Source organism: Penaeus vannamei, chromosome 39, assembly GCF_042767895.1.
Source record: "Penaeus vannamei isolate JL-2024 chromosome 39, ASM4276789v1, whole genome shotgun sequence".
NCBI classification, from domain to species: Eukaryota; Metazoa; Arthropoda; class Malacostraca; order Decapoda; family Penaeidae; genus Penaeus; species Penaeus vannamei.
The window spans coordinates 22,333,069-22,345,568 of record NC_091587.1 but is presented as its reverse complement, the minus strand read 5'-3'; the positions used below and the strand labels follow the sequence as shown (position 1 = coordinate 22,345,568).

Sequence of the window (12,500 nt, the reverse complement as noted above, 5' to 3'; positions counted from 1 at the left end):
ATACTAGATGCTGGGGCAGGCATGGATCATCTTATGCCCTAAACCAAAACAACTGCTTATTTCAGGTATTAGGCTTATTTGAGTGGGTACTCTCCTGGGTGTGTGTCTTGTAGACCCAGCCCAAACCAACTCTCGTACACAGCATCAAGAACCCTTGCCGGATCATTGCTATGCCATTAGTTCTTATTCTACTTATCGGGATTTTACCATTTTCCAAGATCTTCATTTGTCATTTGTTATTATAGTAGACGAAAGAAGCATCTACTACATAACTGGTGTCTGTATCTCTTAAGGGAGTGATTTTGTGGGTGTGTTCCCACAGGTTTGGCTGGTTGTTGAAGATAGAGTAGAGATCAACAGGGGAGCTGATGAGGTGGCTGCTATTTAGCTGGGTGTTGCTATTCTGAGCTGCAGGTTGCAAGTCGTGGTTATTACATTATGATGTATCAAGAATAGACTGTTTTCAATGATCAGACTGGTAAAATATGTCTTACTTCATAATATTCAATTTTTCACAACAAACCCTACCCTGCTGGTAAAGGAAGCTAAGAACAGGTTACTGGGTTACTGGAAAGAGAGTCCTCCCTAAAGTTGGTGCTCTTCTATTCATGATGCACTGATGGTACCCTCCTTTACTGGTACAAATAATGCAAGAGCTACTTCCTAAATGATCACAGTGATTCCATGAACATGTCACCCACCACTAAGACACAATATCTCATGACAAGTTCCTATTACCCAGGCTCTCAGCTTCTCGGCTAAATATTTTTGTGATATGGAATACATATCATCCACATCAAATGAATTTAAGTATTGTTTATCTATGCTCTTAACCCATTAACGCCAGCATATTTTGAAGCCGAAAATAATATTTTCCAGGTGGCTACAAAATTAGCACATGGGACTGACCTGGAATCTGCCCGCAAGCCAGCCACGGCCTGCAATATATTTGGAGCGTAAGCTCTGATCCAACACCACACTGGTCGGACCCCTGGCGATGTTTATTTTTCTGGGTGTCTCATATGGGACACCCGTCATAAATGGGTTAATAGGTTAAAGGCTACCTTTTACAGTGCTATATCTGTCCATATTCATATTTCAAAATTTACATGATTTCTATTACCATCATTGCTTTTGATAATATCTATGCTTTGCAACCATGTAGCAAATTGGACCAAATCCTTCTTCTTCTGGTTTAAAGTTTATTACTTCTGTTTATCAACAAGCCCCTCACTGTCCACAATATCTTCATCATCATCATCATCATGGGGCTAGCGCCGACGGGGCGCATAGCCGCATCCACCCTCGCTCACCTACGAGGATCCCTCATGGCTAGAGCCAGGCAGGGACTCGGCCCATCTCTAGTTCTTCACGGCAGGTTTGGTCGATCTGCCCAGAACCATGACTTCCTTGGTCGTCCCACAGGCCTCCTCCACCCAGAGTTGTCTCGAATAGAGGCGACCTGATGGGCAAGATCATCCTGAGGAAAGCAAGCCAGGTGGCCATATAGCCTGAGTTGGCGATCACGGATTGTGCAGATAACAGGGCTTGTGCCAGTCTCACGGATGCAACCTTGGTTGGACACATGGTCCCGCCAACAGTACCCCATGATCTGGCGCAAGGACCTTGCAAAGGCTTCAAGGCAGGCCTCCAAGGCACAGGACAATGTCCAGGTTTCCAGCTACCGTATAGCAAAACTGGCATTATCAGGGCCTTGAAAACCGAAGCTTTGGTCCTTCTGCACAGGTACCGACATCTCCAAATACTCTTGTTGAGAGAGTTCATGACCCCTGCTGCCAGGCCAATCCATCTGCTGACTTCATGGTCTGACAGCCCAGAGTTATGAACGTACACTGCACCCAAGGTATATGTAAAGCTCCTCTGTGACTTCAATGTCCATTCGCAGCAGTTAGCACGTGCATCGACTGAACAGGTTCTCCCTATCAAGTCCCCAAATTCCTGGACCCTTGGTCTTGGTCCAGGAGACCTTCTAGACCCAGGGGCTTTACAGCACATTAAGCTAAATGCATGTGGAGAGCATGCCTTTCTAGGGTTTCCAAAGACTCAGATAGGATATGTCCAAGCGCTCATCAGCAAAGTCCAAGGTCTGTAACCTTGTAAATCTGTGCCCAGCAGTTGCCCACACTAATGACTTTGAACAAGTAGCTCTACGCCCAGTCTATCCAGTCCATGCAAAGTGTTGAAAAGAGTTGGTGCAAGGAGCACAGCCTTGCCTCACTCCCTGAACTAACAGGAAAGAAGCTACGAACCAGGCCCCCTAACTCCACACTTTACAGCACTTTCAGGTACCAGTATACAGAAGGCTTGCTATCCAAGGTCCAATAATCCTTGTTGGTATTCCTCTTAATAATATCTTAACAATATCTTAATCACTACAATCCCAAGATGATAATATGGGCCAGGTGCAGTGTTGAGACAGTGCCGTCATCGGGGAAAATGGTTGTGGGCCGGAGATGCGAATCTTGACAGTCATGAGCAAAAGGCCAGAAAAGAAGGTGACTGAAAGAGCTTCCCACGAGGTGCACAAACCCTCATGCTGGAATATGATTTGACTCATTTGGCAGTTAGAAGGGGGCTTTAGCTTATTATTCCCATTGGATAAATGCTAAATGTGGAATGTAATGTATGTACAGTGCAGTGACTTTGGAAGAGCATGGCTCCAGGGAGGACGCCATTTCCAAGCTGTCCACCCAGTATTCCTGGCTGCTGTGACTGGTGGTGCAGAGTTGTATTAGGGAAAATTGAGAATTATGAAAAAAATTAGATATGTGACACAAATAACCAAATGTTCCATCCTTTTTCTCTTGCACTGAGTTATTTACTACACTAGTGAGATGATATACAATCTGTGCTAGGACAATAAGCTATTACTATCTTTGGATAAAGCAAATCAAAAGACAAATATGGACATTTGGAAAATGGCCAAAAAGGCTAAAAAGTTTACAGTATAATAACACACTTTGCAAAGGGAAGACAGTAAGTCTTGTGCACTGCTCATGGGTGTTCATGCACTGCTTGCATCTGCCATTTGCACCTGGGATGTTGGCTAGTTACGTAAGTCCAATGCCCAGAATTATCAACACTGTGTTTTCCGCTTACACACAACTGGCAAGGATCCAATGGGTTAATATTCCATCCTTTAAAGTTTCTATTTCATATTCAGTGTCAATTCCCTAAATGAATAACTTTATAAATAAAATCATTTCTCCTGGTTCCCTGAACTGTATCAGCAGTGTACTTTACCAACTAAAAAATTGTGAGTCTCCTGTTCTAAGTACTTCACAATGGTATTTGAATCACACTTTATATAAAAATCAATTTGCAATTATCAGACATCCCTGTCTCACTCCTCTCTTAATGCTCTAATGCTCGAGTCACTTTTCTTAATCTTATAAACCATTTTAACATCTGGATACAGTCTTCTCATTGACCTTGAGAACCTCTGCTCAATAACTAGAAAAAAATTCTCCCTCATTTCACATATCTCCAACAAAACTTTAGATGCAAACTAGAAAAGAGATAACAATCTTTGTTTATAATTTCTGTTAGTGCTACCCATTTTACAACTGCATTCTGTCTCTTTTTTCACAAAGCCTATCCGTTTTACTACTCTCTGCAACCTAGTTACTGCTTTAATTCTACTAAGTATCAAACTTGACAAACTTAGCTTATTCAAAGAACTAACTAATGACTTCCACCTGAAAAACAGTCCCATTTCCCTTCCTCCTTGTGGCCATCTCAAGTAGCGCACTCCCATAAGCACCACCAATTAAGCGGAAGGCTGCTTCACCAAACTTCTGCTGTGTATGTAGCCTTTACTGCTGGTGTATCCTGAAATAAAAAAGAAATAAAATAAAGTGAAAATGAGGAAAATAAATCATAATATAAATATCTATTCCACAATAAGATACATCAAAAAGGAAAGCTGTCCAAGTACACAACAAAGTCAGATATGCTGTTAGGATCCTGAAATACAGCTTTGCCTCACTTAGAATTTTTTTTTAGATATTCACTACAAAACTGTTCCATTTTCATTCATTTTAAAATGAATATAAAATATATGATGCAGTACTTTAGTAAAAGTTCTAGTCTGTTATGAAGGTTGCCTATCATAACATAATCATTACCATTTTATTTCTCTCTCTTTTTTAACCCTTCAGAGACAGGGAAGGCCCTAGCTGTCATGACATAATGGCCTATGTCATATATATTTATCACATGACCTTCAATAGTGGAGTGCATTACATAGCTTTAGGCCTAGCCACTGAGTCCATGGACACCTTCACCCCTAATAAAGGCCTAGTGTATTATGACCATGCACTTCAATATTAACTATTATGTGAATGCTTCATCTTTTCTAAATAAACTATAATAATGTTTATATTTGACTGAAACTAACATATTGCAATTCTCATACATTTTTGTTATTGTGCATGGCATGATGGAAGAAGAAAATACATTAGAATTTTACATACTTACATGCCCTGGATTCACTGGACCTTCTTATTTGATAGGAATAAACTCCTTTCAGGATTTCCATCTTGCACAATAACTCATTAATATTAACAGTTAGATTTGGTCTTATATTAATTCAACTTAACCCCTTCCTAAATACCAGTTTGTGGACGTGAAATCACAGAGCTGAAAACCCTGGGCAAGCAGTGGGTTGCACATAGAACTTGTAGCATCCCGGAGAGTTGCAGTCTAATATAAGCTGGAGATGCGCCACGAACTTCCATGTGCGATGACAAGACTCTGTACCTCCCTTTGAATAGGTTATTTTGTGGCAAACTTTTTTAGTTTTATCGTCCATTTTCCAATGTCCATATCTGTCTTTTGATTTGCTTTATCCTGATGGTTGTTACTTATTTTCCTTTTTGACTCTCATAACTCCAATCTTGTTCTGTAGTAAACAGCTCAGTGTAAGAAAAAAGAAGAAGAAAGGAACATTTGGTTATTTGTCTTCTATATCTCTTCCTTTTCTTTTTGTAATTTTCAGTCACAGTGGTGAGAGAATACAATTCACAGTATGGAAATGGCGAACCTCCCTGGAGCCGGCCACTCTTCCCAGTCAGTCCTTACACACATTACATTCCACATTCGTTTGTCGAACAGACAGGAATAATGCTAAAGCTCCTTCCTAAGCACCAAATGAGGTCAAATCACTCACTACAGAGAGATTTGTACACTCATGGCGCAGTCTTTTCCATCATTATGTTTTCGCTATCGACGGTTTATTCTCGCGTCCACTCGAGCTGCAGTCCATTTTGCCCGGTTGAGCGGCATCCTCTACGTCAATCTGTAGGCAAAGTTGCCAAAATTTTTCCATAGAAATTCGTTACCACGTCATCCAGGTCCAAGGGTCAACCCAGTTTTAAAAACTGGATTCAATTTTCTTTCCATTTAAAAATATTGAGGCTCCTAAAGTGTTTTTCTGGGAATATAATTCCAAGTGAGTTTGAAATATTATCACTTTAGAAAAACCTTATCTGAGATACTTCCCTTGGTTCAGATTTCTTAATACATAGAAATGTAGAAATGAAAGGGAGGCAAATTACTCTCGAAAGATCAGAAAGCATCATTATCAAAATTAAATGTATAGACATTCCTACTTGCCATTTTTGCTGGCCTATGAGAAAAGGGTACCTATGGGGACTTATCCTATATGTCTTGAGAACCCTATTTATCATCTGTAATATTTAGTGTTAAAAATCTGAACATACTGGTAAATAGAAGGAAAAAGAAAAAAAAGAAAAGAAAAAAAAAAAGGAAAAATATATACATATATATATATATATATATATATATATATATATATATATATATGTATATATTCTTTTATTTCTTTCTTTTTTGGAGGGGGAGTTACAAATTCCTTCAGGTTTATAAAGATGCCTTGATGACACATCTGACACTTGGCCTACAGTATCATGTTTGTTATAGTCCTCACTGCCAGCTCAATGCAAATGGTACAAAATGCCTGAATTTTTAAAAAGTCCTTTGTCTCTTCCAGGAACTGTTTTTGCTTGTAATAAACTTTATGTATTAAAGTAAGTAAAGTTGTTCAGGTAATTAATAATGTTAACCAATGCCCCAGTGCTGGTGAAAATCCTGGAAAGCCTTACTAACTCTAAAGTGCATATAAACAGGATGGTGTATACCATGTGTGGAAAATAGGTATGCTTGTTTTCATATACGTCAAGTCCTGTATGAATTGTCCATATGGTAGAAGAGCTATAAATTATGATTGGACTAAGATGATAATGGCATGACATATGTCCTGCCATTCTCAGCATAGCAAGACATATATGCCACACATAGGCAATGAGTTGTAACATTATCCCCAATGCTTATTTCTTGGTCTAGTAGCTGACCTGCCACAAAAAGCATAAAATCTTCATCTTTTGACAAGAGCAATTTTACTATCTGATGTTATCCATTATGGCATTTCTAATTTAATACTTTGTGAATTCAATTACATAAAGAGCTGGTAACAATACCAGAACATGCTTGTGTACTGAAATGGGGGTATAATTGGTAGAAGGAAATGGAATTTGTGGCTACATGTGGTTTATATTAACCACTTCCCACCAAGTGGTGTAAATGGGTTAAGAGAAATTCTTAACTTATACTGCTTTAATTCCATTGTCACAATAGGTGCCAGTTGTTTGTATAATAAATTGGTAAATGTGGTCCACAATATCTCATCTTACCTGACATGGCACCAAAGACCTGCAGTGTATGGCCTGGCACTGTGAGAAGAGATATGGATGTTTTTTCCCTGCTGTTTGTTCTGGATCTAACCACTGAAGTGCAGAGCTTTTGGGGGACACTTCATACTCAATCTGCACCTTGTACCTGAAGTATCAAAAAATCCCTATGGTTAACCAATTGATATTACTACATTATACCAATGCATTTCTTCCTAATAACTTTCACATATTCATATTCAAGATATTCCACAGCTTGTAAACAAGAAATGACAAAATAATTATGCCCTAAATCATACTTTTTCTTGGTGTCTGATGGTAGGTTGATCTTGAATTCGGATCCAAAGTTCGGGTGAGAGTCACCAAGTGTGTACTGCAGGACCTGACCTGTCTCCTCATCCCTCACTGCTTTTATGCTCAAGTCACGAGCATCCAGAATCTGACAATGAAGAGTAATTTCATCACTATTTAAGAGGATTAAGAAAAAAAAGTTAAACAGATACAAGAAAACAGTGTGAAATATAAGATTTCATAACTGTCAATGTATCATTCCAGTATTTTTCCTTCAACTAAAAAATAATGAAGGCAACAGTAAATTTTTTTAGTAAAATAATTCTGCTTCACTTTACTGTCTATACATGCACCATTAGTGTTCATACATATATAAGTATTGGTCCTAGACTTACAAGGTGCTGAGCTTCGTCCTGCTTCCGTTCCACTGTCAAAGTGGCAAAGCCTGAGATGACTTTGCTGGAGAAGTCTACATCCCATTTCAGGTCTATTGATACCACCACAACCTGTTCTGGAAGAGGCAAAGAAGAACTTCATTACTCTGAAATCACTACTATCAAATTCTTTGAAATTCAAAATTTCAGCCCAATCTTGCCTGGCAAATAAAGTGTTCACTGTTGTTTTTTGTGAAATGTCCCTACACATAGATGACTTCAAAAATGCTCAACCATCAAGGAGTCAATTAGTAGACCTTGTGACCTCACTGATTTTGCCTTTTCTTGAGATTTTGTTTTTTAATTTTAAAATATAATGTTATCAATATTGATGCAGATGTCATTATAGATATTATAATCATCATAATGCTATTGACATTACTATCAGTAATATAATGGTTAATGATTAATGGTTAAAATGAATAAATATGCTAGACATTAAAGGTCATATGTTAAAGCATTGTAGCAAAAAGGGTAAAGTGAGTTAAAGGTTAGGACAAGTGTTAGATGTCAATGGTTGTAACGCACTATAGGATAGTAAAGAAGTAAAAAAGGTAAAGTGGGGAAGCAATTGGAGTAAAGTGTAATTTAATAAAGGAGGAAAGGGGTTAAGGGTTGAAGGGTGATTAGATCAAATGGATAGTATCTATGCGTCTGAGGAAGGAAGATGAATGTTGTACGAGGAACGCTGCAAGAGCTATTACTAAGCAATTAGCAGGTAGAAATGTCTGAGAAGAATCCTAGGAATGAGATAGGAACAGAGGAATGAGGTGAAGTATCAGGAAGAAAGTCAGGAGGGGAAGGATCTGGAGAGAGTGGGAGGGAGAGGGGTAGGGGGAACTTGAGGAGGGGGAGGATGGATATTGGCAATTACTTTGAATGTAGAAGGAATGGTGATTGGAGGGAGGTTGGGAGAGAGGAGCATTCTCTTGGGTTATTATTTAGGTTAGGAAGATACAGATGTCCTCAAGAGTTTCTGGAGAGAAGTTTGGCAAAGAGTTCTGAGAAAAAGCTTTTATGAGGAGAAATGGAGACAATTATTCGAGGAGCAGAGAAAGTTGTGGGTGTAGGAGAGGGTGCAGTGGGAGAAGATTGGGTGGAACATTTAGATTGTCTAATGTAATAGGTAAAGTGAGAGAATGAGGTGTAGGCATCAGGCAAGTGGTAGATATTGGAGTCTCTGGATGTAGACTGGGAGAGGGAGTAGAGGTAGGATGGTAAGGGGTAAGGGGGAAGAGCTATTGGGGCAGGAATCTTGGGAATAAGGGAGAAGATGAAGCAATAGACATTGTTGGAATAGGAAGCCAGAGAACAAACTTGTTGACAGGCTTCCTGTATATTGACCAAGTAGAGGAGGAAAGGGGTCTGGCCTCGTGTAAAGTGATGCATAGTTTGAGTCTAAGAATTGCTACCTCAGACTTGAGCTCGTAGGCAGGGCAGCTCCTATAAAATACATAATAGGAGCCATCACAAATGACTGTAAATTTGAAAAGTCACAACAAGCTTGGGCATAGAGAAAGTAGCAGGCAATTGGAGAGACAGTGCTTAGCAGGTTAGCCATAACGCCAACATTTCTGACATTGGCACAGAAAGCATCAATATGGACAGCGTAGGTCATTCCATCAATATAAACTTCAAAACTGTAAAAATAGGGAAGGTAGCGGGGTAATGGGAAGGACAAAATGGAGTGGGGGGGGAGGATAATAATAATAATAATAAAAAAAAAATTGCTGATTTTCTTTAAATTTGGCTATATTATGTATTTTTCCATTCTGCACCTTTTGGTACTAAATTTATACAAATCCCCCATAGCCTCCTCAAAAAACTTTTTTCAGCCATTTTTTCTACATGTCGCTAGTGTACTACTATTAGTAAAAATCAGCTTAACTATTGATAAAATCCAAACAGACTGATGCTTCATTTTCTACAAAATTTGCTACAAAAGTTTTCTCAAAAAAAAAAAAAAAAAAAAAAAAAAAAAAAAAAAAAAAAAAAAATCTACATTTGTACAAATGCCAACATCACTTTGCACATTTTTAATAGCTGTCAAATGATAACATCAATATTTTAATCAGTAAAATGTTTGTGAATAGTGATACGGAATGTTATATTATTTCTTTTCCTTTTTCGAGGAGGGAAAGATTGGACGTTCCAGTTATTTTTCTGTTAATTTCCTTAAATCAATCTCTATCATCTAATTACCAGAAAAACTACATTCATTTCTCTTCTAATGCTGATTGTTAGATGAAGACATGGAGATTGGTTCCTAAGTTATGACAAATTTAGTAAAGTGACTCTTACAAAAAGTTGAAAAAACAATTTTTTGGAATATGATGCAATGCAAAAACAAGATTATTGTGAGTAATAGATCATGGTCAACTTCTGAGGAATTTCATTAGCTTTCCAATGATATGAACAAATCTTAGACTGGATATAAACTGTTTGAGAATAGTGGTACAGAAGCTCAAAAACTTATTTTTGAGGAAAAATTGTGAATATTTTTGGAAATTTTCTGAATCTTTCCTTCAATGGATATTCATTATCTATTCCTTCAATAAAAATTATATCTAATTAACTATAAAACTACACACATGAATAAGGGTTAATTGTTAATAATTGAAACAAAAAAATGTGCTAGACATCTAAGGTCATATCTTGTGGAGATGGGGGATGGCAAAGAAGCAAAGGACTGTTTTGGAATAGGTAGAAAGAGAAAAACCTCGCTATCATGCTTCCTGTCTAGCCTCACGTAGAGTGAGGTCTAATCTGAATCTGAAAACTGCAACCTTAAATTGAGCTTACAGGCAGGGCCGCTTCCATAAAATATGTTAAGGCTGTGTCACACTAGTACTTTTTCCGTAAATTTTTTGACAATTTTATTTAACATAAATACAAACATTCTCAAATCTAGCTCTTGATTTGACTATGCTTGGCTGAAAAAGTTGATGGAGAGGTTTTCAGATGGAAACGGTCATTATTGTCTGACTGGAAAATCGACAATTCGCTCAAAAATGGAGAAAATTTCAGAAAATTGTAAAAAATTGGCGGAAAAAGTGCTAGTGTGACAGCACCTTTATGGAAATCACCACACTGGCCTCTGGGAGCAATAGTGTAACACTGTACTGCCACTGCATCATAATCAGCAAGGCAGGTAAGGAGGCCATTTTTACTATCTGACCAGTCCTTGTTGTAGACAGGACAAGCATTTGGGGGAATAGAAACAGTTCCTGTACAAGTATTATGAGAGAGGTGAGGTTCAGCAGGTATGGGTTTGCCAGTAAGGTCAGTTAGGGTAGATAGTACACAAGCTTGGGATTTATATGTAACTGGGACAAGGCGTGAATGATCAGAGCGAATCCAAACAGTAACCTTGGATCAAAAGAATTGATCCAAAAGAATTGGGGGGGGGGATAGGGGGTTGAGATTGAAGAGTTCTGGGGGGAAGAGGGGGTAGACATTGAAGAGGACTGTGCAGTAGGAGATGGAGAGGAGAATGCTGGGAGAGAGGAAGAGGTGCTTTCTGGGGGTTGAGTAATAACCTGGGTATATATATAGTGTTCTGGAATGGATAGAGTTGTCAGTAAGCATCGAAGAGGGGGTATTAGGATCCGTGGTTTGAGCTGTGGTCAAAGGAGGAACAGGGGTCGGAAAACCATCAAAATCAAATTTAGATAGGCTAGTTGATGAAAGGACAAGTCTTAATGCCCCTATTAAGGATAAAGAATCTTCACTATTGGCCATTGTGTACCTGAATAAAATGGGAAAAAGAAATGGTCAACCCCTCAGGGCCCCCCATAAGGGGTAAGGGCTTCATAATTAACCAAGGGAATAATATGCCCATGGCTCCCGAAAGCCGTTCATGACTGACACAAAGCCAGCCTTTCATCCTTTCAGCATGGCTCTCACACCTAAGGAATGGGATAGAAGAAGGGGATGAAGAAGATACAAAATGGGAAAGGAGAGAAGAAAAGACCAAGCAAAATTAGTTGAGAAGAGGGCTGAGGTCTAAGGTAGGGTGATCCCCTACATTGGGCCTCAGTCTCTGTCTCCTAACCCCTCCGATGACACCAAGAATGACTGCCTAAGATTCACTGAACCTGTCACAGCTGAGTTTTTTTTTATGGAGGTTTATATTCAGGTGAGAAATTCTACATTCCTATACGAGTGTGAAAATGGGTTTAACTCATTTTTTACAAACACAACCCCCCCAGACTCCACAAACTCCCAATTCTTACGGATGTTCCCCTTAAGAAGGAATGAGGTTAGGCAGGCAATAGGCTTACTTGAGTAGTCACTCTCACAGGCATGTGGCTTGAAGGCCAGATACACATGAACACTTATAACGCCTTGCCTCCCCTTGACAGTTGCTGTTTCTTTCTACATAAGCTTTTTTACTTTTTTGCCATTTTTCAATGTTTGTATGCTGTATACTGATGGTAAAAGACTGTTTTCCTTGCACACACTCAATATCACCTCTTTAGGTAATTAATAACTCAGCTTGTAAATAATAGTAGTAATAATAATAACTAATATCTGGTCATCTGTGTAATTCTCATTTTTTTTCTAATATTCAATTTTCTGTGATACAACCTGCACTAACGGTACATAGGATTAGGATCCCGAGCACTGAAATAATGTCCTCCCTGGAGCTGGCACTTTTTCAGCCATGACTCATGGATGGTACAGTCCACACTTATTTACTGATAAAAATAATACAGGAGCCCATTACAAAATACCCACAGAGTCTTATCACCCTCCAAGAGTTTTGTGAATTCATGGCAAGTCATACCAGTTACTCTAGCCTTCTGCCAAAATATTCATGTTGGTGTTTTCCTGTCACCTCAGCCCTCAGACAAATTTGTCCATGAAAGCATGTTCACACCTTTTATCCTCTAGCCAAATTTTTTCATAATCTGATGGTCACATCACCCAGACAGTAGGGATTAAAGGTTACTTGATACAAATATGATATTTGCTGCAATTTCTTCAACTTTCTTCCTTCACTGGTAATAAATAACCTAATGTTTTGTTGTTTACTCTAATG

The 12,500-nt window shown here is 38.7% G+C and overlaps 2 protein-coding genes across 2 annotated transcripts in view; both read right to left on the bottom strand.

The window, feature by feature from the left end:
• The window catches only part of LOC113806992 (leukotriene A-4 hydrolase), a 70,569-nt gene that overhangs the window by 26,861 nt on the left and 31,208 nt on the right, over positions 1-12,500 (bottom strand). The gene's annotated exons all lie outside the window — the stretch shown is intronic.
• LOC113822599 (leukotriene A-4 hydrolase-like) overlaps positions 3,720-12,500 on the bottom strand; it is a 12,709-nt gene continuing 3,928 nt past the window's right edge. Inside the window, exons 2-5 of the mRNA XM_070116984.1 lie at positions 7,418-7,533; positions 7,031-7,170; positions 6,735-6,879; positions 3,720-3,852 (exon numbers count right to left, since the gene is read on the bottom strand). Coding sequence (XP_069973085.1) covers positions 3,808-3,852; positions 6,735-6,879; positions 7,031-7,170; positions 7,418-7,533 — 446 coding nt within the window. The 3' untranslated portion in view covers positions 3,720-3,807. The remainder of the gene's footprint in view (positions 3,853-6,734; positions 6,880-7,030; positions 7,171-7,417; positions 7,534-12,500) is intronic.